The sequence below is a fragment of the Myotis davidii genome, unplaced genomic scaffold, assembly GCF_000327345.1.
Source record: "Myotis davidii unplaced genomic scaffold, ASM32734v1 scaffold914, whole genome shotgun sequence".
In the NCBI taxonomy this organism is placed as follows: domain Eukaryota; kingdom Metazoa; phylum Chordata; class Mammalia; order Chiroptera; family Vespertilionidae; genus Myotis; species Myotis davidii.
This window is the reverse complement of record NW_006285484.1, coordinates 593,119-618,652: the sequence shown is the minus strand read 5'-3', so window position 1 is coordinate 618,652 and position 25,534 is coordinate 593,119. Positions and strand designations below refer to the sequence as shown.

The 25,534-nt window shown below is 45.9% G+C and overlaps 1 protein-coding gene across 2 annotated transcripts in view; it reads left to right on the top strand.

Annotated features, from left to right (window-relative positions):
- The window catches only part of CDK15 (cyclin-dependent kinase 15), a 71,220-nt gene extending 45,959 nt beyond the window's left edge, over window positions 1–25,261 (top strand). For both annotated transcript variants that reach the window (XM_006756236.2, XM_015559103.1), the window contains exons 11-14: window positions 6,431–6,479; window positions 10,326–10,465; window positions 21,033–21,174; window positions 23,986–25,261. In XM_006756236.2, the coding sequence (XP_006756299.1) occupies window positions 6,431–6,479; window positions 10,326–10,465; window positions 21,033–21,142 (299 nt within the window). In that variant the 3' untranslated portion in view covers window positions 21,143–21,174; window positions 23,986–25,261. The remainder of the gene's footprint in view (window positions 1–6,430; window positions 6,480–10,325; window positions 10,466–21,032; window positions 21,175–23,985) is intronic.
- Window positions 25,262–25,534: the final 273 nt, after the last annotated feature.

Genomic DNA, 25,534 nt, shown 5'->3' with positions numbered 1-25,534 from the left:
GGGGGCGGCGGTGGTGGTGGTAGTGGACAGATATTAAACGTGGTACTGCTCTGGAGAAAGATGAGAGACCCCAAGCAATGCCACCCCCTCCACCTCTCCATCCACCCATAAGGAGCAAAGCCCAGCCTCCCTGTCCTCTACCGAGGCCATTACCTTAGGGGTAGACTTCAGAGGATGGGGTATTTTCTTGGAATCTACAGAAAGATGTGATGCAGTTAGAAAAGTGATACACCAGAAGCATGAATTGGAGTGCCAGGCTCAAATGCCAAGGGGCACCCTCCATGAGAGCACTGGCTTTGGTGTGCTGATACCCAAATAGGAATTTAAAGACTGCGAATGCCAAGTGGCAGGAGAGCCTAATTTAGAGTCCTTGAGCCAAAGACCAGGGGAGCTTCCAAGCCAGGTCACTGAGGAAGAGGGAAACAAGCCATTGGGAGGGGTGAATGTATGCATTTGGGGTGGAGCAGAGCTACAGGGACAGGAGAAGAGCTGCAGATTTCTGTGGTGCAGTTTTAAAGTTACTGCTTGAGAGATAGCGAATAAGGCTAACAACATTATCAACTACTTAAATATATGGTATCTCAAGAATGCATTGTATTTGGGAAACTCCAGAGGTGTAGTTCAGTGGACAGCTATAAGATAACCTTAGGGTGATTGTGGCAAGACTATAGTAACTAGAAAATGTTTTACCTGGAGGTAAGATTCAAAATGATCCTGGTGATGTTTTATCAATCAACCAACAAATCTCTGTTGACTAAGGTCCCTGCTCTTGAAAGGAGCTTTCTTAAATGTTTATGACAAAATGCATTATCTGATTATGAGAGCGACAGTTCCGCCATCATTTTAATTTGACTCTATGTAGTTGGGAAACTTAAAGTTCAGCTTTTTAAGTTTCCTTTGGCAGCTTCCTTTGCTTTTCCTACCTCGAATGCCCATTGAACCCCAATGGGAACTCTTATAAAGAGAACTGCAGAAAGAGGAAATAGAGAAAAATCTGCTCTAATGATTTACTATCATTTTTGGTAGGAGAAGGGAAATGCGCTGCCTACGGACCTATGATTTTTAGAGACAACTGAAGCCAGAGTAAGAAGACTGTTCTTAAAATGGTGGTGTGTACCATGCCTATCTGTTTGTGGATCATTCTCTCATTGATCCCTTGCAGCTTAACTACTGGGAGGAAAAAATCAATAAGAGAGAAGCAAGGTCATTCAACATTGGGTCACTGCATAGGAATGAGAAGGAAGGCGAGGAACCAGCACTGGGCTTTGGCTGGGCTTCATAACAGCAACCTGGCTGACTCTGGACACATCATTCCCTCTCTCTCAGCTCATGCAGCTACAAAATAGATGTGGGAAGAGAGTCAGGTACCATCTATGCAAGACAGGGAACCTCCAGTCCAATGTTATTCCATTAACTCCCTGTGCAACTCTTACAGGTCATCCTTTCCTGGGGGAATTTATGGGAACTGATTTTTCCCTTATCAGGCTTCCTCTTTCCCATCCTTGAAAAACATGTTATATGTGTCAGACACTATGTTCTGCAATTTGTATATACATTGTTTAATTGAATACTCCCAAGAAGCTCAGAGAAGTGTGTGGGAGTCACTGGTGAGTGGTCAACCGTGGCCTCCTTGCTAGGCCAGCCTCCTCTGCCTCCCGTTTGCCACCCTGGAAACATCTGGAGACCATTAAAGACAATAATAACAACACAACCATGGGCGGATGCTGGGCCCGCCCCGGGCCTGGTGAATCAGGCTCTCTGGGTGTGGAGCCAGGGCTGCCAAACTCTCCCAAGTGGTGGATGCTAATGTGCAGCTTGGCTTGAGAACCGCGCTGTTAGCCCATGCTAGCTTTCCAACATGAGAAGGAAAAACAAGAAGGAAAAAGGAAAATTCATAAGACTAACATTTACTGAGCCCCTACCACACACCCAGTGTGAAATCTTATGTAATCCTCCCATACTACGGGGGAAATTATTCCCATTTTACAGATTTGAAAACTTTGGAGTTACTTAAAGACAGAGATTAAGGAATTTACCCCAAATTACCGAGTTTATAAATGGCAGAAAGGTGATTTGAGCCCGGGTTGTGTTCATGTTACTACACCACATAGCTAAGAAACACGCCTCTAACCCAGGGGTGGGCAAACTTTTTGACTCGAGGGCCACAATGGGTTCATAAACTGGATGGGAGGGCCGGAACAAAAGCATGGATGGAGTGTTTGTGTGAACTAATATAAATTCAAAGTAAACATCTACACTAATAAAAAAGAAAAATGGTAATTTGCGTACGACGCTACCCTTTTCATTGGCTAATCAGGGCTATATGCAAATTAACTGCCAACTAAGATTGGCAGTTAACTGCCACCAAGATGGCGGTTAATTTGCATATGTAGGCACAATGCAGGGAGGCGAAAGGGAAAGCAGGAAGAAGCCCCCTGCCACTGACAGTGATCAGAAACCCAGGGGGGAGGTATAGATTTAATAAATTATTTTATATAGTGTTAGATTGCAGTTATTGCTAAACAGGTATTTCTGTTGAGAGGATTATATACACAGTAGTTCCCCTTATCTTCAGGGGATATGTTCCATGCTTTTTTATATACTTACATATCTTTTCACTTAAAGGAAGTACTTCATGGCCTATCTCTGGCATATCGGAATTGCCAGCATCTCTTTTGTGTTTAGGGGACATTATTAAGTGAGATAGGGTTACTTGAGTATAGGCATTGTGATACCATCTGATGACCAAGACAGTTAGTAAGTGACTAACGGGAGGAGACAGATACAGCATGGAGACTCTGGACAAAGGGATGACTCATATCCTAGGCAGGACAGAGTAGGATGGTTCAAGATTTCATCACACTACTCAGAAAAGCATGCAATTTAAAACGTATGAATTGTTTATTTCTGGAATTTTCCATTTAATATTTTTCAGACCGTGGTTGACTATGGGTAACTGCAACCATGGCAAGTAAGACCGCACGGACAAGGTGGAGACTGCTGTACTTGCTTCAGTCATTTTTTGCTTAGAGCAGGGGTGGGCAAACTTTTTGACTCGTGGGCCACAATGGGTTCTTAAACTAGACTGGAGGGCCGGAACAAAAGCATGGATGGAGTGTTTGTGTGAACTAATATAAATTCAAAGTAAACATCATCACATAAAAGGGTACGGTCTTCTTTTTTTTAGTTTTATTCATTTTCAAACGGTCAGATCCGGCCCGCAGGCCGTAGTTTGCCCATGGCTGCTCTAACCCACACTGAGGACTCAAGAGACATCAAGCCAGGCTTATAAGAATGTAAGCTTGGAGCACAGTAGAATTTGAGTAGAGTGCAATAGCAAGTTATAGAGGGTTTCCAAGGAGAACAATACGGTGGAAGTACCTGAGAGAAGAGAGAAAAGCATGGTGCATCAGACAAGAGAAAGAGCAGAGGCAAAGCATAAGGAAGTATGTCTATTACATTCACTACCTGAATTCTCACAGCAACCCTGGGCAGTAGGAACTATAATCATTCCACTTCTGCAGACAGGAAAACTGAGGCCCAGTGAGGTTAAGCAACACCACAGGTTACACAGCTGGTAAGTGGCACAGTGTGGATTCCAAACCCAGGTCCAGGGTCCTAACCACACACAGTTTACTCGCCGTCACTTTCCAAAGGAAGAGGAAGAAGAAGAGCAGCAAACAGGATTCATTTTGTTTAATGCTCTGGGGCAGACACTGTACATTCATTATCTCAGTGAATCAATGAATTCTGGGAATCACTTCATCCTTCTGGAGAGACTATGGCCTCTAATTTGAGTCAAGGAAGCAGGCTGGCCAGGGTTAAAGTATCTCACTTAAGGTCTCAGTGAAACTGAAGCAGCAGTTCCATACTCTAGGTTCAGTGTTCAAACCCTAACTCAGTTTATTCCAAACCCATGTGCCACAAGAACAACACTAAAGTTAGAAGTAGCATTAAAATACAAAGGGTCAACAAACATGGCTCGTAGGGCTCTGTGTATGGAAAAAACAGACCGTGGGAGAGGATTGAAATGGATTTCATTAGGAACAAGGAAATATTTTAATTTTGTTTGGTCAGGGAAGAACTGCAAATAGCCAGCAGAAAGTGATTTGGAAACAAACATTCGAAACAAATGCCAGATATTCTTATCTTCACTGGTTATTTGAATTTAGGCACGATCATCTGACCGGAGAGTAAATAACCTGTATGTGCAAGGGCTTCCCTTAGCGCCTACCTGGGGCTGTAAAACGCCAGCAGAGTGGTCACATTTGATTGCATCCGACCTTGAAAACTTGACTTCAGTTGCGTTCTTTAACCACTCCTTTCCCTCTACAATGTTTAGCACTATACATTTATATATATATTTATGTAAAATTGATTTCAGAGAGAAGAAGGGAAAGGGAGATGTAGAAACATCAGTGATGAGAGAATCACTGATTGGCTGCGTCCTGCTTGATCCCCAGGGATTGAGCCTGCAACCTGGGCATGTGCCCTTGACCGGAGTCAAACCTGAGGCCCTTCAGTCTGCAGGCCAATGCTCTGTCCACTGAGCCAAACCGGCTAGGGCTTTACATTTCATTTTTAATTGAAATTACTTTTGAAGCCCGACTGGCGTGGCTCAGTATTGAGCTTCGACCTATGAACCAAGAGGTCACAGTTTGATTCCCTGTCAGGGCACATGCCCGGGTTGTGGGCTCGATCCCCAATAGGGGGTGTGCAGGAGACAGCCGATCAAGGATTCTCTCTCATCATTGATGTTTCTCTCTCTCCCTGCCTCTCCCTTCCAGAAATCAATAAAAACATATTTTTTTAAAAAAGAAATTACTTTTGAAGTTTCAAAAGAATATGTGATTTTGATTAAAATAATAAATTTAAGAAAGTAAACATGGAGGGAAGCCCGTGTGTCACCACCATCACTGGTGCACAGACTCCCAGGTCATTCGCTGTGCACATGCAAACATGAATTTGTCGGCATTAGCAAAATCGGTCCAATTCTTTGTTGGGTAAACGGTCTTGGTGTTTTCCATTCCTGCAGGAGCTGGAAGAAGAGATCTTTTAAAAACCAAAACAATTACATTTCAGGCCCAAGAAAAGTACAAGGCGAAGACGCCATTGTAAATGGGAGTTGAAATCCTCTTTTCTCACTGGAGTGGGAAACAGAGATTTGATAGGAGCGTCAGTGCATCTCCCCTACAGCTCCTTTTATGGCCCTTACATAGAGGAAGCATTCAATTAGTATTTCCTGAAGGAATTTCCCTTTTATGGTGGTTTTATTTGGGGCTAAATAGTGTCAATACCAAGAATAATAGAAACACATGTATACTCACGTAAATGTTATAAAGAATGCTCCAGAGAAAATTACGTATTTTATAGTCATCCATTTTGGATCATTCAAGCCAGGATCCACTTCCATTTTTCCTGCAAGTAATATATAAAATTAGCCCCGTTACTTTTGACCTCTTTTGAGACTTTGCCCCATCATCATCGGTCACATGACTTTTCATGCGAGCAAACTTTGTTCTCTCCACTGAATTATAAGCTCGGAGAGGGTGGGCCTATTTCCTTTGTGCTGCCCAGCACGTGGCACATGCTCTGCACACAGTCAAGGCTAAATCAATGTTTGCTGGCTTTACAAACGGTAATAAGTTTGCTAGGGCTACCATCACAAAATACCAGGAGCAGGATGGCATACAGCACAGAAATGTATTATCTCACAGCTCTGGAGGCAGATCTGAAAGTGAGATGTGGGCAGGATGGGTTCCTTCCGAGGGCGCTGGGGAGGGTCTGCTCCGGGCCTCTCCTGCGGATGGCTGGCTTCTCCGTGTGCCTCTTCAGGTTGTCTTCCCGTGTACGTGTCTGTCTCGGTGTCTTCTTATTTTAAAAAATGTTTTTATTGATTTTTGGAGTGAAAGGAAGGGGAGAGGGATAGAAATAACGATGAGAGAGGAACATCATTGATAGGCTGCCTCCTGCACACCCCCTACTGGGGACGGAGCCTGCAAATCGGGCAGGTGCCCTGGTTGGAATGGAACTGGTGACTTCTTGGTTCCTGGGTCAATGCTCAACCCTGAGCCACACCGGCCAGGCTCCAATCATATTGGATTAAGGCCCACCCTAATGATTTCATCTTAATTAATTATATCTGTAACGACCCTATTTCCATATAAGGTAAATTCCTGAGGTGCCTGAGGTTAGGACTTCAACATATGCATTTGGGGGGAGAGGGGACACAATTCACCCCATAATAGTGACCTGACACAGAATCATAAAATATTCACAGTGAGAAGAGGCCTTCCACACCCTTTACTTTGCCTACCTGAACCCGGATTCCCCCTTCCTCCAGGCCAAGGAGAACATTTCGGATTTTAATATTTTTGGAAACAGGAGTTTAGGGTCGTTTTGCTTTGTAACGTGTCTGTGTGTCTTTCAGACTGGTTCCCACTGCTTAAACCTCAGAGCCTTCAGAACGTCTGGAACAGGTGAGCACCACCTTGGGAAGCAGGGTTTGAAGGGGTGTTTTCCCGACCTCAGTCCACCGAGCACCTCGTTCTGGGGCCCACGCCCCAGGAAGAGGCCTCTGGGAGAGCCAGCCACCTGGGAGCCTGAGGGTTTTTCTCTATGAACCATTTTACTTTCACTGCGTTTGGTCATTAAAATTGTTCTGGGCCCCTCCACCATGTCCGAGGTCCTGAGAACAGGGAGTGTTGGCCTGCAAGAAAACCTAGTGGGTTTATTATTCCCCGACACACAGAAACCAAATAACATCATTGAGCAGCGATTGGAGGAGGGGGCGGCTTGATTCATGGGGGTCATGCTTTCCCAGGCCCTCTCCACCCAGTCTCAGCGCAGACCAGGGCCGACTTTTATTACCAGCTTTCAACAAATCCCTAGTTTCTTTTGCAAAGTAAAACAGATAATAGCGACATTCCCGGAATAGTTAGCTAACTAAGCCGTGCCAGGCAACCTCCGGGCTAAGAAGAACTCAGTGTTTTCGGACAATGACCAATTACAATAACCAGTATTATTTGATCTGAGAGTAATTAGCCGAAGCTCTGTTCTTTTTGCTCCAGTGAAGAGGCAAAAAGGGCAGTGAGGGAAACATCAGAGACAGGGGAACAGGCTCAAATGTCAAAGGAAAACACACTCTCGCAGGTGGGGAGGAGGGGGAGAGATCCCAACGGAACATTCCGTGTTGTTCTTCCCTGAAAATGCGGTCTCGTTGAACCCAACCAAATTCCGTTTCATTTCCCCAGACACAGCGTTCACGCGCCTCGGGAAGCCTCCATGTGGAGTGCCTACCAGAGTGCAGAGAGGAGCGTAGGTCGGGATGTAGAGCCATGAATTAGCAAAGGAGCTCTTATTGGGAGCCACCTTTCCACCCTCCCCCAACCCCCCGCCACCGGCTCCCCCCACCCATAAGGATGTCCACACACCCCACACTTATTTTTACATGCACTGCACCCCCTGGAAGTCCCTGTTGTTTTGAAGACAAGCTCCAGGGAACTGCTGTTTATCATTTCTTTCAAAAAGTGCCAATGTTCTCTGGCCAGCGTACAGGCCCCCTCACCCCCCATCTAGATAGATGTATTTTAGCACCACCACCACTCCCCCACCCCCCACCCCCACCCCCGTGGATTACACCGGGAAGACCAGCATGAGACTGGCTCGCAGGAGGAGAAGCCTTCACTGTACCCTTTGCCCTGGCCGCTGCCTCTGCCAGCCAAGGAGCAGAGGGAGTGGGTGGCGGCGGTCATAGTGTGGAGGCCGAGGGACTGAGGCCCATCCTGTCACCAGTAGAAGCCTTGGTACAACCTTGTGGGAAGGGTGCGGGGAGGGTTAGTTCGTTGAAGAGGAAAGTCCTAAAACAGAAGCCCTCCTGTCATCAGTCAGGACCTTACTCTCCTTTCTTTGCATTTTCTGGTAAGAGTGGCCTGTTCTTCCCATGTGTCCCTACTATCCCCTGAGCTCCATCAGCTTTTCCTGGCTTCCCCAGCCATCGGCATAAACAGCCTAAATAAAGCAGTATGCACTTCGTGCTGACACTAGCCCATAACAGTCCTGCAGCCTTCCTCGTCTCCTAACAATTCAATTGTGAGGAGCTCTCAGGTGGGAATGTGCGGAGGGAACAGAGCGCTGACTGGGGTGGGAGTGCGGAGGTGGGCCCAATAGACGCATTGCTCCCTCCTCACTATAGTCACCTACCCACCCACCCCCTGGGAATTCACAGTGTGGGTTCAGGCCCCAAGTTTGGCCCACATCCTTCCACCCTATAGCAAGGGTGAACCTAGAATAGTTTTCTCACATGGTTTTCCCTGAATCTCCATCTGGAGTGATACCAGGCCCTAGTGATTCGTACCAGCTTTCCCACTCCAACCCCATGTCATTAGTCCTGAAAACCCAGACCTGGACAGGGCACCCGTACCCACTAGGCCTTCTTCCGGCTACCAGCTACCGGGCAGGCCTCTGCCCAGGTTCCCTTGTCTTCTAACTGGCTTGGAAATTTGCAAGGACTGGGGATTTGCAAATGTTTTCTTTAAGTCTATAAAGCAATGACTCTTGAGTGTGAGGGTAAAGTTACCTGTTTGTAGAAACAGTTTCATGTCATGGGAATGAGACACCTGAAAGTTTATCATGTAAATCGTATGCAAAAAAATAGGCAAATTAGGATTCTGGGCCAGGAGTCCCAGCATCCCTGCATCCTGGACGGGTGTCAGCTCTCTGTGCTTCAGGCTGGTAGGGTAGTTGACATTAACTAAGCCCCTCTATTTTTGCTTAGTTGGCGATTTGCATGGCCATGCAATTTCATTCTGAATGTCAGACCTCAGCCCTGTGGTTAATTGCCTCCTGGGACCTTTGGCTTTCCCCGTGTAAACCCTCTACGGGCCCTGGAGATGGGTGTACTTAAATGGCTGGCACTCGATTAGCAAAGACTTTCAAACGTTGTAAGTAAACGGGAAGCATAAAGACCCACAAGGCCTGGAGGATTAGCCTCTGCCACCCTCCCTATCTTCAGATCTGTCCCCACTCTTTGTCCAGGCCACCCCACGGGCCTTTCTCCCCTTAAACTCACTCCTCTCCCCTCCACCCCAGCATCTGTATGAGCACCACACATCTCTGCCAACGTCGCCTACCCCAGTTCCTCAGCTCTCAGCTCAAATGCCGCTTCCTCAGGGAAGCCTTCCCTGACCAGCTCCTCCCACTCTCAGTCAGGTGCCTGGGCCTTTCCTTCACAGTTGTACTCATGCATTTGTATGATAATTTGTCTAGTGTCTGACTCCTCTGCTAGACCAAGCTGCCAGAGGGCAGAGTCTTGCCTGTACCTCCCAGAGCCACGCACCTACAACACATAGTAGCTGCTCAACTAATGGATTTACTCATCTCCAGCTTTGTAATTCAACATCAGGCCAACATGAGGCTCTGTCCTTCCTGTAATTTGGGTACTTAACTATGTCTCTTTCTAGGCTCTATCTCAGGGATAACCAAGAGGGCATCTTGCCTCAGGACCCTGGGAGCTGAGCTTCAGACGCACTGTACCTCACTCGAGCTTTCATTGCTTCTCTCCCTCCTCCCCCGGCAGGAGCCTGTGCTTGCTGCCCTGAGAGCATATTTCTAGTCGGGCTTTTCTGCCGTGTCCCTCAAAGAAGAGTCCTTAATTACATATTTCTTCTTCTATAATTATAATTCTTGATCCTTTATGTATTCACTAGAGGTCCACTGCGTGAAATCGCATGGCCACGCTCGCAGCCCTGCCCACCCGCCCGCCGCCGTGGGACCACAGACCCCCCTGCAGACCCCACCACGCCTCCTGGTGACCGGTCGTTTGGTCGTTATGGCATTAGGGCCACTGGGTTTTTATAATATAGTCAGGGGTCCTCAAACTTTTTAAACAGGGGGCCAGTTCACTGTCCCTCAGACTGTTGGAGGACCGGACTATAGTTAAAAAAAAAAACTGTGAACAAATTCCTATGCACACTACACATATCTTATTTTGAAGTAAAAAAACAAAACAGGAACAAATACAATATTTGTATTTGCATGTGGCCCGCGGGCCGTAATTTGAAGACTCCTGATACAGATGGTGCCAGAGACACTATGGAGGCTGGCGGGGGAGGTGGGTGAACGATAGAACACAGATTTTCCCTTCCTCTTAGTAACAGGACCGGTAAGAGCTCCCGTGTGGGGGTGATTTTCCCACTTGCCATCAACGTTACTAATCCCAGGAAGATTCTGTTTGACACACCCTTTTCTTTACTGTTCTTTCCCCGTTTAGTTTTTTGGAAGGGAGCTCTCTGGAGAAACTCACTCTTTCTCCCCCATGTTTTCAGGTTGGGCAGGATTCCGGAAGCCGAAGACCTGGCCTCGCAAATGCTGAAAGGCTTCCCTAGAGACCGCGTCTCCGCCCAGGAGGCCCTGGTCCATGATTATTTCAGCTCCCTGCCATCTCAGCTGCACCAGCTTCCCGACGGTGAGTGTGTGTGTGTGTGTGTGTGTGTGTGTGTGTGTGTACACACACGTGTCCATCTCGGTGCGAAGTATTTCCTCTGAGCCCTGGAAAGGATAGACTTGACAGCCAGAAGTGAGCTTGGAGATCAATTAGCCCAGAAGAAGCAAGGAGGGACCCAACTCGCTTGAGTGTTGCATGAGATTCTCTCAAAGTCAAAGGCACGGGAGGGTTGAGGTGACACAGACCTCCCTGTGATGATTCAAACATTTCCCCACACACACACTTACTCTGCGAAACTGGGTGAGATGAAAGTTGCCCTGGAGCTGCCTGCTTTCGAGGGCATCTGCCAGGAGCAGCAGAACCAAAGCTGCTAACAACCCCGTCTCTCTCCACAGAGAGTAAGATGAGAGGTGACATGGATATGTCAGAGAGGAGGCTGAGTGGGTCTTGATGGGTGATCTGATGCTGCCAAGGGAAGTACCGAGGCGGGCGCCAGGGGAGGGGAGCGTCCGCCAGGCCGGAGGCCCATGGGAAACACAAGTTACCCTGAAATCAGCTTAGCTGCCGGGGCCTGAAGTCATCCTCCAAATCTGCAATCTGCTGAGGGATCATGTGGCCGGAGCTCTCCTCGTGTTTCTCCGGCTGCGGCCAGGAAGGGCTGCGCGGAGGATGTGGGCAGTGCGGTCATGCCCGGCTGTTGGGGGTGGGAGGGAACTAGCCTTAGGTGGGGTTTCTTTGAAAACACCCACCATTCAACTGTAAGCCATTTTTAGGAGTCCTAAGCTGGAGAGAAGAAAGCTAAGAAGAAGGTTCTAGGCCAGTGATGGCGAACCTCTTGAGCTCGGCGTGTCAGCATTTTGAAAAACCCTAACTTAACTCTGGTGCCGTGTCACATAGAGAAATGTTTTGATCTTTGCAACCACAGTAAAACAAAGACTTATATTTTTGATATTTATTTTATATATTTAAATGCCATTTAACAGAGAAAAATCAACCAAAAAAATGAGTTCCTGTGTCACCTCTGACACGCGTGTCATAGGTTCGCCATCGCTGGTCTAGGGGCTCAGACGGGGAAGAAGGTACCGGGATGGGGTGAGGAGCTTCTGACCAAGGTCCTTAGACATCTGGTCTGGCCAGAGTCACCAGGGTTGCAAACGCAGCCCCACTGCGTCCTAGACATTATCCTGCCACAGCCCAGAGCTCTTCGTTTGGGATTTCTCAAGGTATTTTATTATTTAAGTGAGTCACTGAGGATCTCCAAAAGTAGCCACCATCATGGGCCGGGGTTAATGTGCCTGACTTGACCCCGTGAGAAGAGTCAGTCGTCAGCAGTTATTAAGTTGCCATTACGTGTTAAGAACATAGTAGGTGCTATAAAAACTGAGTGGGGAAAGAGGCTTCTCCTTGACCTCCAGGGTCCCCCGGCGTGGGAGGGAGAGAGGGTGAGGAAGAGGAAGCGGGCACCTCGTACACATATTAGCACAAATCACATCTAAACAGCTCCAGTCTGTGCGTAATCAGCCGCAGATGTTCAGGGAATGTGTGTGCGCTCAAGGCAAGTCTTCGGAGGAACTAGAATAACTCAAGTGAGATGGATGCGACCGGAGGTGGACCTGGAGTGGAATTCAAAAGGAGGGAAGGGACATGGTTTGGCCCATGGCTGAGTAAAATGCATTCCCGGTGACCTGGAATTCTTACTGGTACCCTCCTGGCCCCTCACCCCTCACTGCATCCCCATCCCTCCCCTCTCTCCTCTCTGAGCCCCTCTATCTCTCCTTCTTAGCTTTCTCCTCTGGGGCTTAGGACTTCTAGCTACCACGTCAGGCAAGTATACACACTTGGGTGTATACACACACACACACACACACACACACACACACACACACACATACACACACTCCCCTCTCCACTTAAAGAAACGCTTCCCATTGGTCCTCCTCCAGGATCTGTTATTTTACACACGGAGAACTGCTGGGATCTTCCAAGTTCTCTGGGTGTCAGCTTTTGCCTGATGAAGGGTAATTAGGAAGAAACAGCACCGTCCACACTGACGTGTTGTGAGGAACGTGGGTTTTGATTTTCAGGGCCATCTGAAGCAGAGCCACCGACAGAGGGGCTCCGCAGGGGGAGGTGGGGGGGAGCGCGCTCGCATGCGGGTGTAACAGAGAGGCCGATCTGTATTCCTTCGCTGTTCGCCCAGCCACAGGACCCAAATCTGCTTTGACACTTTTAGAGAAATGAAAAGGTGGAATCTTGCAGGAGGCGGCCTGCGCTGGCGGGGAGACGGAGAGTGCTCACAGCAGGAGGGAAGTTGACTTTTCTTTATACATATAGGGGTTTTTCCATGCAGAGTTTAAATTATGCCTGATAAAAGGAGCATCGTGGATGTTTCAGTTCTTTCAAATTCTCCTGGCTTCCTCCCAATTAAATGAGGTTTGTCAAAGCCACAGGGCCCTGCTGCTGCTGCCTAGGCCGACAAGCACTTCCTGCAGCGACATCTCAAATCCCCGAGGGAGAGGATGAAAGGGCCAGCGCCAAGAGACAGGAAGGGGGGGCGGCGGGGCGCGTGTGTGCGTGTATGTGTGTATGTGTGTATGCGTGTATGTGTGTATGTGTGTATGTGTGCATGTGTGTATGTGTGTATGTGTGCATGCGGGAGGGCTGCAGAAGCAGGTTTAGAGACAGACCGACACGGGGGACTTGGGACAAGTAGACAGGGAAAGCGAATCTTCCAGGAAAAGGGGAAGGAAAATAGAGGAAGAGGGAGAAGTGGTGGGGCCAGTTTGTGCCCCTCGACAACAGTGGGCCTCACCCAGGGCACAGCCCTGAGGGATGCTCTCCCTCGGCCAGCAGTGCCAGCCTGCTTTTTCATTGTCCATCGCAGTGAGCCTTTATTAACAGTCTCACCCGGGTGGCGTGGCTCAGTGGTTGAGCGTCGACCTACGAACCAGGAGGTCACGGTTCGGTTCCCGGTCAGGGCACAAGCCCGAGTTGTGGGCTCAATCCCCAGTGTGGGGCGTGCAGGAGGCAACCGATCCATGATTCTTTCTCATCATTGATGTTTCTTTCTCTCTCTCTCCCTCTCCCTTCCTCTCTGAAGTTAATAAAAATAAATTCTTAAAAAAACGTATAAAAAACAGTCTCCTTTTCAGATAGGGAACACAGGCCGGTGATCATAGTTCCCAACCTGTAGGGACACAAAATGTGTATCCCCGTCCCTGGTGGGGGGCCCAGGCATGAGAATTGTGCAAAAGGAAGACATGCTCTTGGGAGTGGTTTGTGAAGAGTGTTTCCTTTGCCATAATTCTGCAAGCAAGGCTGCTCTCTGGTGACAATTCAGAGTGGAGTGTGATTTGGGGGCTTATATTTCTACCAGTGTATTATTCCAGGTGCAGGATAACAAAGTTGTCGCTTTAAAATCTATTGTTTCCCCTTTGATCTGGGAGGCGCCAGGTCTCACTGTCTGCCCTCTGCAGGGGACACCTTAAGCATGAAACCTGCGGCTGGGAAATAGGTGAAGAGAGGAAGGACAGCCTGAACCCCAGTGGGAGAGATCTAGAAATTCTTCCCCAAGTGCAAGCATGTCTCCCACCCCTCCAGGTACATGTCACAAAGCCTGAGGCGTGCTGGGCAGCACTGAGGCTGTGGCAGTGAGCTGTGGCCAGAGGAAAGCAGGGAGTTGCTTGCCAGGAAAATCCAGGGATTCCGGGATCCGTTCCCTTTTGGGGAGCACTCCGAGGTGGAGAAGCGTGACCATTCGAAGGGCAAACATGTGGGGACTTCTGCCCAGCGCCGGCGTCTTCCCTTATTGATTCTTGAACACCTGAAGAAACATTTGCCGAAGGAGAAATTACTGGGAGTCTCTCTGAAAACACACCAATGCCACGCTAATCGCTTTTGCAGATGGCTAGGCAGGCGCTCTTCTCACCCCGTCACCGTCACCGCGGACAGACGGCCACGCCGGGGTCCTCCTGTCCGAGCCAGCAGAGCAGGGCGTCAGCTGGGGCAGCCAGGACCTAAAATTAGGCCCTTGGCAACTCCTTGGTCTTAGCTGCAGTTTCAGCTTCTTCATTTAATTCCCTTTGCCCTCAGCTTGAACCTGGGCTCTGGGAAAGGAACACTTTAATGGTTTTGGGGTGGGGAGAGCAGAAAACCATTAAGCTGCCCCTTCCAGAAACGGGCTCCTCGCTGTTCCTGCCAGGAGCCCTCCAAACATTACCCTCTGAGGGTTAGGACTGAATTTGGAAACTTGCCATGTGTTGAATCTCAGACACTGATGCACAAAAGTATTTTTTTTTTAATCGAGGGCAGTAAATGCCACGCGATTTAAGAGTCTGTTCCTTAAGCCCTGGCCCTTCATCGCCAGGACATCAAAGGCCGTCTGTCTTTCTGTGGATTGGACTCATCTTGCTTTCCAAATCCCAGGCGGAGTCCCTACCATTCTTTCCTGCTAACTCCCCCCTCTCCTTTAAACAGGTTTCAGCATCTTGGGTGAAAAACCCTAAAATTTAAAAGCTTGCAATTGTTTACAAGTAATTTTGCAAAAACAATTTACCAGAGTCCTTCTTGTCACACTTTCATGCTTGTAGGGGATGGGGTAAGGTATGGCATACCTCAGCCATTCATCACACCACGCTAGTAGCTAAGCTCTGTCTTCGGCAGGCTGACTCATAATGCCCATTAAAACCTGAGCAATTTTTTGTTTTTTCTCTAATAAAAGAACTTCAGGCCTCCTTTTAATGCTATTTCTTTAATATGTTTGAAGATTCCTTGCTATCACTTTCCAAACTTCTCTAAGCTGACTTTCTTTGGCCTTCCTCTCCCCCCAAATATAAGTTCTGTTTCTCTCAATCTTTCATCATTTTGTTTCATGATTCTATTCTGAACCTGTTCCAATTATTTGGCTTACCTCTGAGGTTATGGACCCAACGTAGACTCAGCTTCCTAACATAGTGGAAGAATCATGTTCCAGTTCATTCATCGGAGATTTATGGGTGAGATGTTGAGGGACACAAAAATGAATTAGTCATGGACCCTGTCCTCAAGGAGCTTACAGTCCTTAAGGAAATGAGACAACTATCTAAACAGCTGCAGATCAAGTGTGAAGTGCTCTGGGTGTTCCAAGGGAGTGAAAAAATTAGCTCCTGGGGATCGAGGATGGCTTTGTGAGTGGATCGTGAAAGATGATGAGGTCTGGATGGTTGGGGAGGAAGAATATCCAGGGAGAAGAATGTCATCCTTCTCTTAATACTATCAACATTTTTCTGAAGGTGTCTCTTTTTTTAAAATAATAGTAGCCCAATTCTGACTTATATTTCATTCAGATTTTTACTCCTTATCTATCTATCTATCTATCTATCTATCTATCTATCTATAACTTCTTCTTGCAACAATGTAAACATTCTTTAACATGTATTAGTGAAATTTAGTCTAGTTTTTATATACTAATGATATCAAATCTATTTATTGCTTTTATTGTCTATCTATTCAAAATTTAACCAGAATATTTTGTCATTCTAGAAGCCAGGTTTCAAGGGTGAGGGTTGGCAGGGAAGAGAGAAGGGAGATTCTAAGGCAGGTCTCTGGACTCTATTCTGCCTCTGGGAGATTGTCACCTAACTCAGAAACTCCCTCTACCTTTTAAATCCTTTATTAATCAGTACTCAAGAAGCAAGTTAAGAAGTGTCCTCCATAACATACCTCTTCACCTTCTATGCCCAAAGTTGTCTCAACCCAGTCTAGTCCATTAGATGAAATGTTGGATTGAGACCCAGCGCATGGGGTTGCATACGGTTGTGTTGCTAGGAGAAGTCTGGGTCAACCAAGTCGCTCAGCCCCATAAAGCCCTTAAATTGGTTCAATTTGTTAGCATGAAAAAGTCTCCAAGTAAAGACAAACCTTTCAAGAAAGAATTAGAGACCTTTGAGTGGAAAAGGATCCTAGAGACTTGCTGTTTCATATTCTCGTTTTTATGTAGAATCATTATATAAAGATCATAGATGAATCCCTGGCACCCAGGGAAGAATAAGAATGGTTGCCACTTGTTGGACATCTGTGTGCTTTGCATAAATTCTTATTTAATCTATACACTAATGGGCGAGGCTGGCATTCTTATCCTCATAATTCGTGCACGGGTAGGGTCCCCAGGCCTGGCCGGCGATCAGGGCCAATCAGGACCAGCAAGCCGAGGACTTCCTTCCCCAGCTGCCAGCTGCCGGCTGGGGCCTTTCTTTGTTCTGGGCCACCCCCTGGTGGTCAGCACACGTCATAGTGATGGATGGAACTACCAGTCTCCTGGTCAAACTCCCAAGGGGACACTTTGCATATTAGCCTTTTATAAATGTAGGTTAGAAAATTGAGTCTGAGAGAGGCTAAGTAAATTGCTCCGAGTTACACAGCTAGTAAGTGGGAGAGCCAAGATTGGACTGCAGGCTCTCAAGCCACTCTTTCGTTTTGCTTACTGCTGCTCCCTAACGACCACAAGGGAACTTAGTAGCAAAATGCAGATTGGAACCAAGATGTTGATTCCCATGACCTTTCCACGGTCTCATGTTCTATCTATGTTTATTTTAAAGCCTCCCCAGGAACGTTTCCATATGTCCCCAGTAACATGTCTAATACCTCACAATGAAGAGAGCTCATTTATGTTTAACAGAGACCCCTGGCCTTTTGTTTTAGTTTCTGTTCTCTCTCTTTTTTTTTAATACAAAAATCACCTTGGGTTTTTCAATTTCTTAATCAGTGGTGGTTTATTTTTTGTTTCACTATAACTCGTTCAATTTTATAAGAAAAATGTTGGGAATCCAATGGAAAATTGGGCAAAGGTAGAAAATAGCAATTTCTGCAAAGGGAAAAAATATATCAGCACATGGAATGAATAGACAGTCTTACTGGTGATTAAATAAGTACAAATAAATGTTAAATTAGTTTATTTTTTCCCTTAATCTAATGACTCCTAGTGTTTGTGAGATTATGGTAAAAGAATTCTCTGCTGATGTTGGTGTCAGTTGGGGAAATCTTTGCAAAGCATTATGGCATACATATCAGGAGTTATAAAAATGGTCACAACTTTCAACCCTATACTTTGTTTCCTGGAAATTATACAAAGAAAAAAACAACCAGAATTAAACAGGAAAAAAACCCCTCTGTGTATAAAAATGTTCATTGCAGTGTTGTCTACGATTTTGAAAAATTACAAAATAAAAATGAAAGAAACAATCTAACTATTCAACACTAGAGAACCAATTGAACAAACATTGGCGTACTGACTCAGCACACAGTACTTACATTACCATTTCAAATCCTTCACAGGAGTGTGCGGTAATATGGAAATGTTTATGCTATGACATGAGCTAAAAGTCGGATACAAATTACATATTATGATGCACCTGTGAAACGCATCATACATGTCAACAAAACGGAAAGGTGGGATATAAAAATAAAAATGCTCTTCCAATTTAGGAGGATTGTGGGTAATTTTTTCCTCTTGTAAAGTTTTCTTTAATGTTGATGTTAGATTGCCTCTATTGTTAAAAGAATGAAGAATGGCAAACGCTGCAGGGAGTCTAAGCTCTGCATTGAGAAGTAAAGGACCTGAGGTTTCTCCTTTCCCCCAATGTAAGATGCATTATGGACCTTCATAAACCTCAATTTCTCAACCTGCACAATGGGTTAATACTCGTTTCCTTTATCCCAGATTGGCAGAATGTTTACTTTATAAAGCTTTTAACTCACTGAATGTAAGGGTCCAAATTAATTTGTTCCTGGGAGAATGAGAGGTGGGAGGGAGAGGAAAGGATAAATAGACACTAATTAGTTATATAAGGAAAGATCATCTGCTTTCATCGGAAATGCGTATGTGCTGTGCCCTTACTCAGAGGTTTAAGTGAACTCCTTGTTAGTTAGCAACTTCCATTTAAAGCTCCATATGATCCTTTGGGCTTTACAGATGTGAAGCTTACATGCATACACATGAGCTAAAAAGACCTCGTGCTCACACCGCTGTGTGCACTCGGAATAATTCAGTGCACTTAGCAACTCTGGCTGAGGGGCTGACAATGGGTGAGAGTAGTGCAAAAACCACGTGACACGAGAAATTACAGGACATTTTGAAATGATGGTCTTATTTCCAAGCTTTCTTTTTAACTTGTGCTCTCTCTTTTAGCCATTACAGACAAGTAGAGATTTGATTATCCGGTTTCCTTGAAAGGTTATTTAGCTCCTCAATCCCATTAAGTCGCTTTCTGCACTCCAGTGCCCTGCGCCTTCCCCAGGTTCTCAGCCAGGAAGAGTAAATGGAGACACCAGGATCGGGTTTCTAAAGGAAGGAAAGTTAAAGCAAAGTTTGAAAGGGGTGACAGGAGCTTAGGAACTCAATTAGACTGAAAGACAACTATCTCATTATCCTGTTCCAAAATGATCTGAATACATAAAACTCTAAAAGTTTTAAATAAACTTGTCCTACGGACTGTCTAGATGACTGCAAATCCTTCTCAAAAAGTGTTTAAACACCCACTTTCGTATTTATTTATTCTAAGCGCGAGCGGCCGCGATAATTATGCTGTCAGACTCAGTAAGCTAATGAGGAGTCAGCCAGTGGAAGGCTTTGCGTTTGTGAGATTGCTGCAGGATAGCTGCTCAGATGCTTCTTTCCTTCTTTCTTTTTCTCTTTTCTTTTCTTTCTTCCCCCCCCCCCCCCAATGAATTGGGAAGGAGAGTGGGGCAGTCCATGGCCAAATTGGAATCCTTTTGATTAACTGATTGCTTTTCCAGGACCGTCCCGTCAGATAGTCTCTCTCTCTCTCTCTCTCTCTCTCTCTCTCTCTCTCTCTCTCTCTCTCTCTCCCCCCCTCTATTTTTCCCCTCTCTCCCTTTCTCTCCCCCTCTCCCTCTTCCTTCTCTCCTTGCTTTTGAGGAGCTGCTGCTCTTGAGGGGCAAGGAAGCCTCGGGACCTTCATGTCACTGTCCCCAAGGCCAGAGGACTCTCCCCCCTGAGGGAAGTTCCCAAGACGGTTTGGACTTGCGTTGATTTGAGAGTAATCCATCGTTTCTGCACTGTTTATTTTAGCTGCTTGACTGTTTATGCTATGGCATGAGCTAAAAAGGAAGTTGAATATAAAATTGCATATTAAAATGCACCTCTGAAAATGTATTAGGCGTATCAACAACACTTGATGTTTCTTTCCCCTTTCAACCCTGGAAAATATGTGTTTCCAAGCCCAAGGGCCCAGGCCCCAGATCACTCACAGCGTCAGTGCAGGCCGAGCGAGGCGGAGCCCACTCTGCAGGTTTAGTTCCTCCCTCCGGGTGTGAGCAGCTCGCAGCAAACAATATTATTCAGGCATTTTAGGCCCTCGGTGCGCCAGATCTAGAAGCTTCTCTTTTTGTAAACTGTGTGACATTTACAGCCACACGGGTTTGCGCTGGTTGTGAGCCTGGCAAAGCCATGCCCATGTGGAAAGATGCCCTGAAGTGTTGTGGGTGTGCTTTGTGACAATGTGGCTGTTGCCTCTTGCTTTCTCTCAGTTAAAATCTCTGCTGATGCTTGTAACAACGGCTATAGTTGTTAAAAGTATATAGTGTATCAGGAACCACCCAAGATGTTTCGTATAGATCTTCTTCAAACGTAGAACAATCTGCCAGGACGTTGTATTATCCCCATTTTGCAGATGAGCCCCTTAACCTGTTACCTTTAGGAGGTCTCGGCCCATGACGTCAGCGTAGGAAGCACCAGGAACAACACACTTAGCAGACACGGGCATTTACAATCACATGAACTGCCCGCACTCTGCTACCCAAATCCATGAGTCAGATGACAAATGTAATATATCTTTTTTCAAAAAGAGTTTTAATTTACAAAAGTTGCATTTAGAGTCTATTTAAATAGATTGCCTAAAGGTATCTAATGTAACAGGGTCTGAAACTTTCCAAAACATACCTAACCCAGCAAGGCACCCATTGCCTATCGTCACTGGAACAAATGTTCAGACTCTTTGGCTTGATAACTAACTCCCTTCACCTTCTAGTTCTATTTTTCCAATTTTATCTTCCAGTTCGCCTTGCTCTAAGCATGCACAATTACTGGCAATTCTCTCAAACACTTGCCTTCCTTCATGCCTTTCCTTAGGCTGATCCCTCAGCCAGAAATGCCCTCCCTAGAAGTCCTTGACTATTGATGGGGCCATCCTTCAAGGCACCGAGGGCCTTGCCCATGCGTTTCCCAGGCTCCTTGTAGACTTAGAGGAGGGGCTGTCCTGGTTCTTTGTTTGCACCTCACTTTTGGCCCTTGTTTGTTAGTGTGTGTGTCTCCCCGTTCTAGTCCTACATTTACCACCTTCCACACCTAGGCCTTACCCGAGTGTTCACTTGGTAAACATGCATTGAAGTGGATTGAACAGGAGCCACTTGACAGATATTAGCAGCATCGGTGAAGTCAGTTATCCATGAGTCAGTGTAATTTATTGGTGGGTACGTCTGGCTCCTATTTTGACGTCTCTTCGGGTGACAAATATTACAAAGACATAAAACGTACACCATGAGATCCCAGGAAATAATACATTGGTGCTATTCTCCTTTTTTCCCCATACAGAGGAGTCTTTGTTTACAGTTTCAGGCGTCGGGCTGAAGCCAGAAATGTATGACCTTCTGGCTTCCTACCAGAAAGGTCACCGCACAGGCCACTTTAGCAAATGCTGGTGAAAAGAAAGGGCACCATGGCCCAGATCCTTCAGGTAAGTGGTCCCAACAGAGAGGCTCCTGGTGGGCAGGATTGAGACGTGATCGCCGCCCGGAGGGGAGGCCCTGGCTCGCGGACCCGGAGCACCTCTGCTCTGTGTCTGGCGCGTCATTCCCTCTCTAGGGACCGGCGGCCCTGCCTCCTCCGGCTGTGAAAGAGGGCGATGCCGGGCACCACCCGTCTCTCCCACTCCCAGAGGAGTGGCAAGGCTCCTAGACAAAGGTCCTGGTGAAGCCTTCAGCTGACATGCGTGGAATAAAGGGGTACAGCTGTCCTACTGTATTCCCTTAACTGCAGCATTTCCTCTGTCCGCCAATAGGGCACAATCAAAGGTCAGGGTGACCAACCATCCCTGTGCGCTTGAGCCTGGGGGTGTCATGGGACTGTGGGACGTTCGGTGCTAAAACTGGCCCAGTTCCAGGTGAGCCAGGAGGCTTGGTCGCTGTGGTGGTGCAAGTGACCACCTGACCTGCCTCCACATGCCAGAGAAGACCTGGTCCAGAGCCTGGCCCTGACCAGGAGACGGTTTTAGAAGCCAATGAGAGTCAAGCCATCACTACTACAGGCTTCTTAGACTACACCTTCTGGGAGTTGTTACAGGGAGTCCTTTCTTCAGGGTGAGTTCAGGAGCCATCCACAAATGTCCCAGACACAGCTGCTCTCAAGTGTCCCTTCTACCAACCAGGGGTAGCCCAGCCTTCTACAGTAATCTTGAGGAGGAAGAGGTGCTGTGAAGGATTCCCCCAAAGCTACCCTAAAGGTAGTTCTGCTGTAGGCACAGGAAGCCAGGTGGGGCAACCCCCAGAGCTACCATAGTACAGACATCACTAGATGCTACAAGAGCACTTCTCGCACCAGGCCTTCCACGGAGGGCAGAGGGGAAAGTAATCTAAACAGAGGGCTCAAGGTGAGATCCATGCATAGAGCCAGCCAGCCAGCCATCCTGTTAGGTGACTGGCTATATCCCAAGCCACAAACCTTAGACGATGATTTGGCCACCCATTTGGCAACCACGGTTGGCTATGCTTCCTAACAGAACTTTGGGGACCTGAATGGTCACCCCTGGCATACTCCCCCACCCCCCCAACTTTGTTCACACGGCAGGATTCAGCTCTTTGCCACTTTGTCTCGGCTCTCTCTTTGGCTGTTGATATCTAAAGACATGATGCACACATCTAGGAGTCTCCCCTCTAGATCTTATGAGAATCTTAGAAATTTGGGAAGATCAGGGATGTTTAGAATTATAGCTATTCCTCAGAGCATTTTATGAACTACCTAAGTTTGTATTATGACAATATATAATTGGAATTACAACCGGCAATACAATAATGTGAAATTTCCCACACAGAATGTTTTCTAGGGCAGAGATTATACTGTGTAATGACACCATTTAAAACCCACTAGTTATGAGAATAGAATTACTTCAGCTACATTCTAAACAGTGTGGGGTTTGTGCTTCATAGAATTATCAACGACAGGGATGGAGATGGTTTCAGATGGCGGTGCTACGTTAAGCATTTTTATCACTTCTATTGTTATTATTTTGTTTTATTTAGAACCTGCCTCTCTGACCAATAGTGACTTTTCACGAAGAATTGTTACCTGTAGATGTGAATTGGTCACAATGGAAAATCGGTTAACTTCAGGGTGGCCAACGTGATGCCTATGCCAACAATTGAAGGAGGCGGGGGGGCCTCTACTGGAGTAATCTCACCATGTCCCTGGGCCCCTGGTACTAATGCAAAGAGATAAAACCCATCGGAGATGAACCACAAAAGGGAAAAGCTAAAGCAATTAAACTGCTCAATAAATGGCTTGGTAACAGCAAAATCTGGAAGTTAAAGAGACTAAAGTGGTAATCAGCGGACACTTGGGGCCTGAAAGTCTTTTCCACTAAATTGAATTTATGTTAAAATATTCACTTTTCAAGAGATTCAAAATGTAAATTGGGGTATTAGGACTTATAACTGCCAGCAGTGCCTCAACATTAAGACTCTTAAAAGGCCCTCAAAATGTCAGTTTCAGGTATGGTAAAAATGTATATGGTGTCCACAGGGGAGACATTGAGGGGCACTAAGATTTACTGTGCATATACCATGTGCCAGGCACTTTACACACCTTATTTCAAAGCTCTGTGTGTTTTGAACAGCGGGGTGTGAAGTGGTGCAACTATAGTCTGTAGACCCAAAGATAGATTCTGATTATTTTAAAACTTTACCTAGTTCTTATTACCAAGGGTAAGATGTGCCTCTGTTACCATTTATTATCACCTTTTCTATCAATAGATATAATTCCATCAATAACTTTATTATCACCTTTTCTATCAATAGCTATAATTCCATCAATAACTTTATTATCACCTTTTCTATCAATAGATATAATTCCATCAATAACTTTATTATCACCTTTTCTATCAATAGATATAATTCCATCAATAACTTTGCAATAACCTTTAACAGGTTTTCCTTACTCAATCTGTATGATGTCATTATTATTTTTATTTTGTTGGTTCTTCATTTACGTCCGGGGCTGCCTTACTGCTGTTTCTGTTTTAAGTTGCTTCCGCTTACTGAGAAGTTTCTAATTTAACTCCACGCTGGACCAGGATTTTAAATATCACCTGTGACCTGAAATATTTTAAATGTATTATGTCCACGGTACATCATACTTGAAGGAAAAGCAATGGAAGGCTATTGCTATTGTCATTTGTCTAGAATTTCACAGTGATTGGCTCAAACATTAGACATCCTGAAACAGTCTGAGAAGAGGACTTCTGGGTAATGCTGTCCCTTTCGTTATCTGATAGATCCCTGGCAGGAAGGACAACGGGACAGACGGGAGAGTGACAATGGAAAGAATCCGGAGTCTGGGCTTGTGCTTACGGAAGCCTGCCACTCCTGTGTTCACTTACAATTCCTCCCAACAAAAGGACTTCTGTGGCAAGGAGAGGATTCGTCTAAGGTTTAAAACAGCCTCCAGAGAAGATGGTTTCTTGGATAAAGTTGCCGACCAAAGGACTTGCTTAAGACTCTTTGTTATGATTTCCTAGGGCACTCCATCCTCCCTTCCTGCACTATCAAAACACTTTACCGCCCCACCCAGCCAGACTTTAGGAGTTTGGATTGAGCTGCTGCTTAGAATTAAATTTCAGTTTATCTCCTTGTATTGAATCCTAATTGTCTGTGATGATTGCAAAAGTGATGAGGAACCTAAGCTCTGATTTGATGGTGGAGATACTGGGTAGACAGATAGGAGCAAAGAGTTCCAAAGACGTAATTCAAGTGCCGTTGCACCATCAGACATGCATGCATATGTGCACACATGCGACCCTGAAATGAAATGGGAGATTTGTCTCGACTAACACATGTATCATCTTCTACAATGACTCCTTCTGAAAGAAGCCAGGACAACTCAAATTACTTTGTCAAAGGATCATCTATTCAAGAAATGTGGTAGCCTAGAAACCAGAGACCTTTATGGATCCTTCAAAAGAATAAGGAGGAACTAATTAAGAAAGAATTAAAAAATAGTACCTATCCACCCAAAATCTGAGATGGAAGAAGGGAAAAGGGATACAAACAGTCCAACGAAATCTACCTTAGTGAGTACTTGGTTTTGGTAAGGCATGTGACAAAGCCTGTCCAGATATACCTGAAATACAAAACTGTGTGGGCTGGGTAAATTCAAAGAACAGTGGTTATTCAACCTAGAGAAAGGCTGATAGTGGTGTGTTACAAGGTTCAGTCTTGAGTGCCATTCTGGTCAAATATTTTTATTAATCAGTGGAGTAAGAATCAGAGAAGGTACACAATTTATTCATACAACCCACTAAAGTAAATACTATTATTCATTTATTATTTCCATTTTACAAAGGAGAAAACAGAAGCTCAGAGAAGTTAACTCCTCTAAGGTAGTACACCAGAGTTAAGGTACAAAACTATGGAGACAGTAAAAGGATCAGGGGTTGCCAGGGGTTAGGAGGGAGGAGATGATGAAAAGACAGAGCACAGAGGGTTCTTAGGGCAGTGAAACTATATTTGGTACTATAATGGCAGAGACATGTCACTATAAATTTGTCCAAATCCATAGAACGTACAGCCCCAAGAGTGAATCCTAATGTAAACTATACTAGTAGACTTTGGTTGATAATGATGTGTCAATGTAGGTTCATCAACTATAACAAATGTACCACTTTGTTGGGGATGTTGACAATGGGGAAGGCCATGCCTGGTGGGGGCTGGGGTATATGGGAACTCTCTGTAACTTCTGCTGAATATTTCTCTGAACTTAAAGTTGCTCTAAAAAAATAAAGTCTTAAAAACAAACAACATGTAAATAACTAATTTGCAACAAGC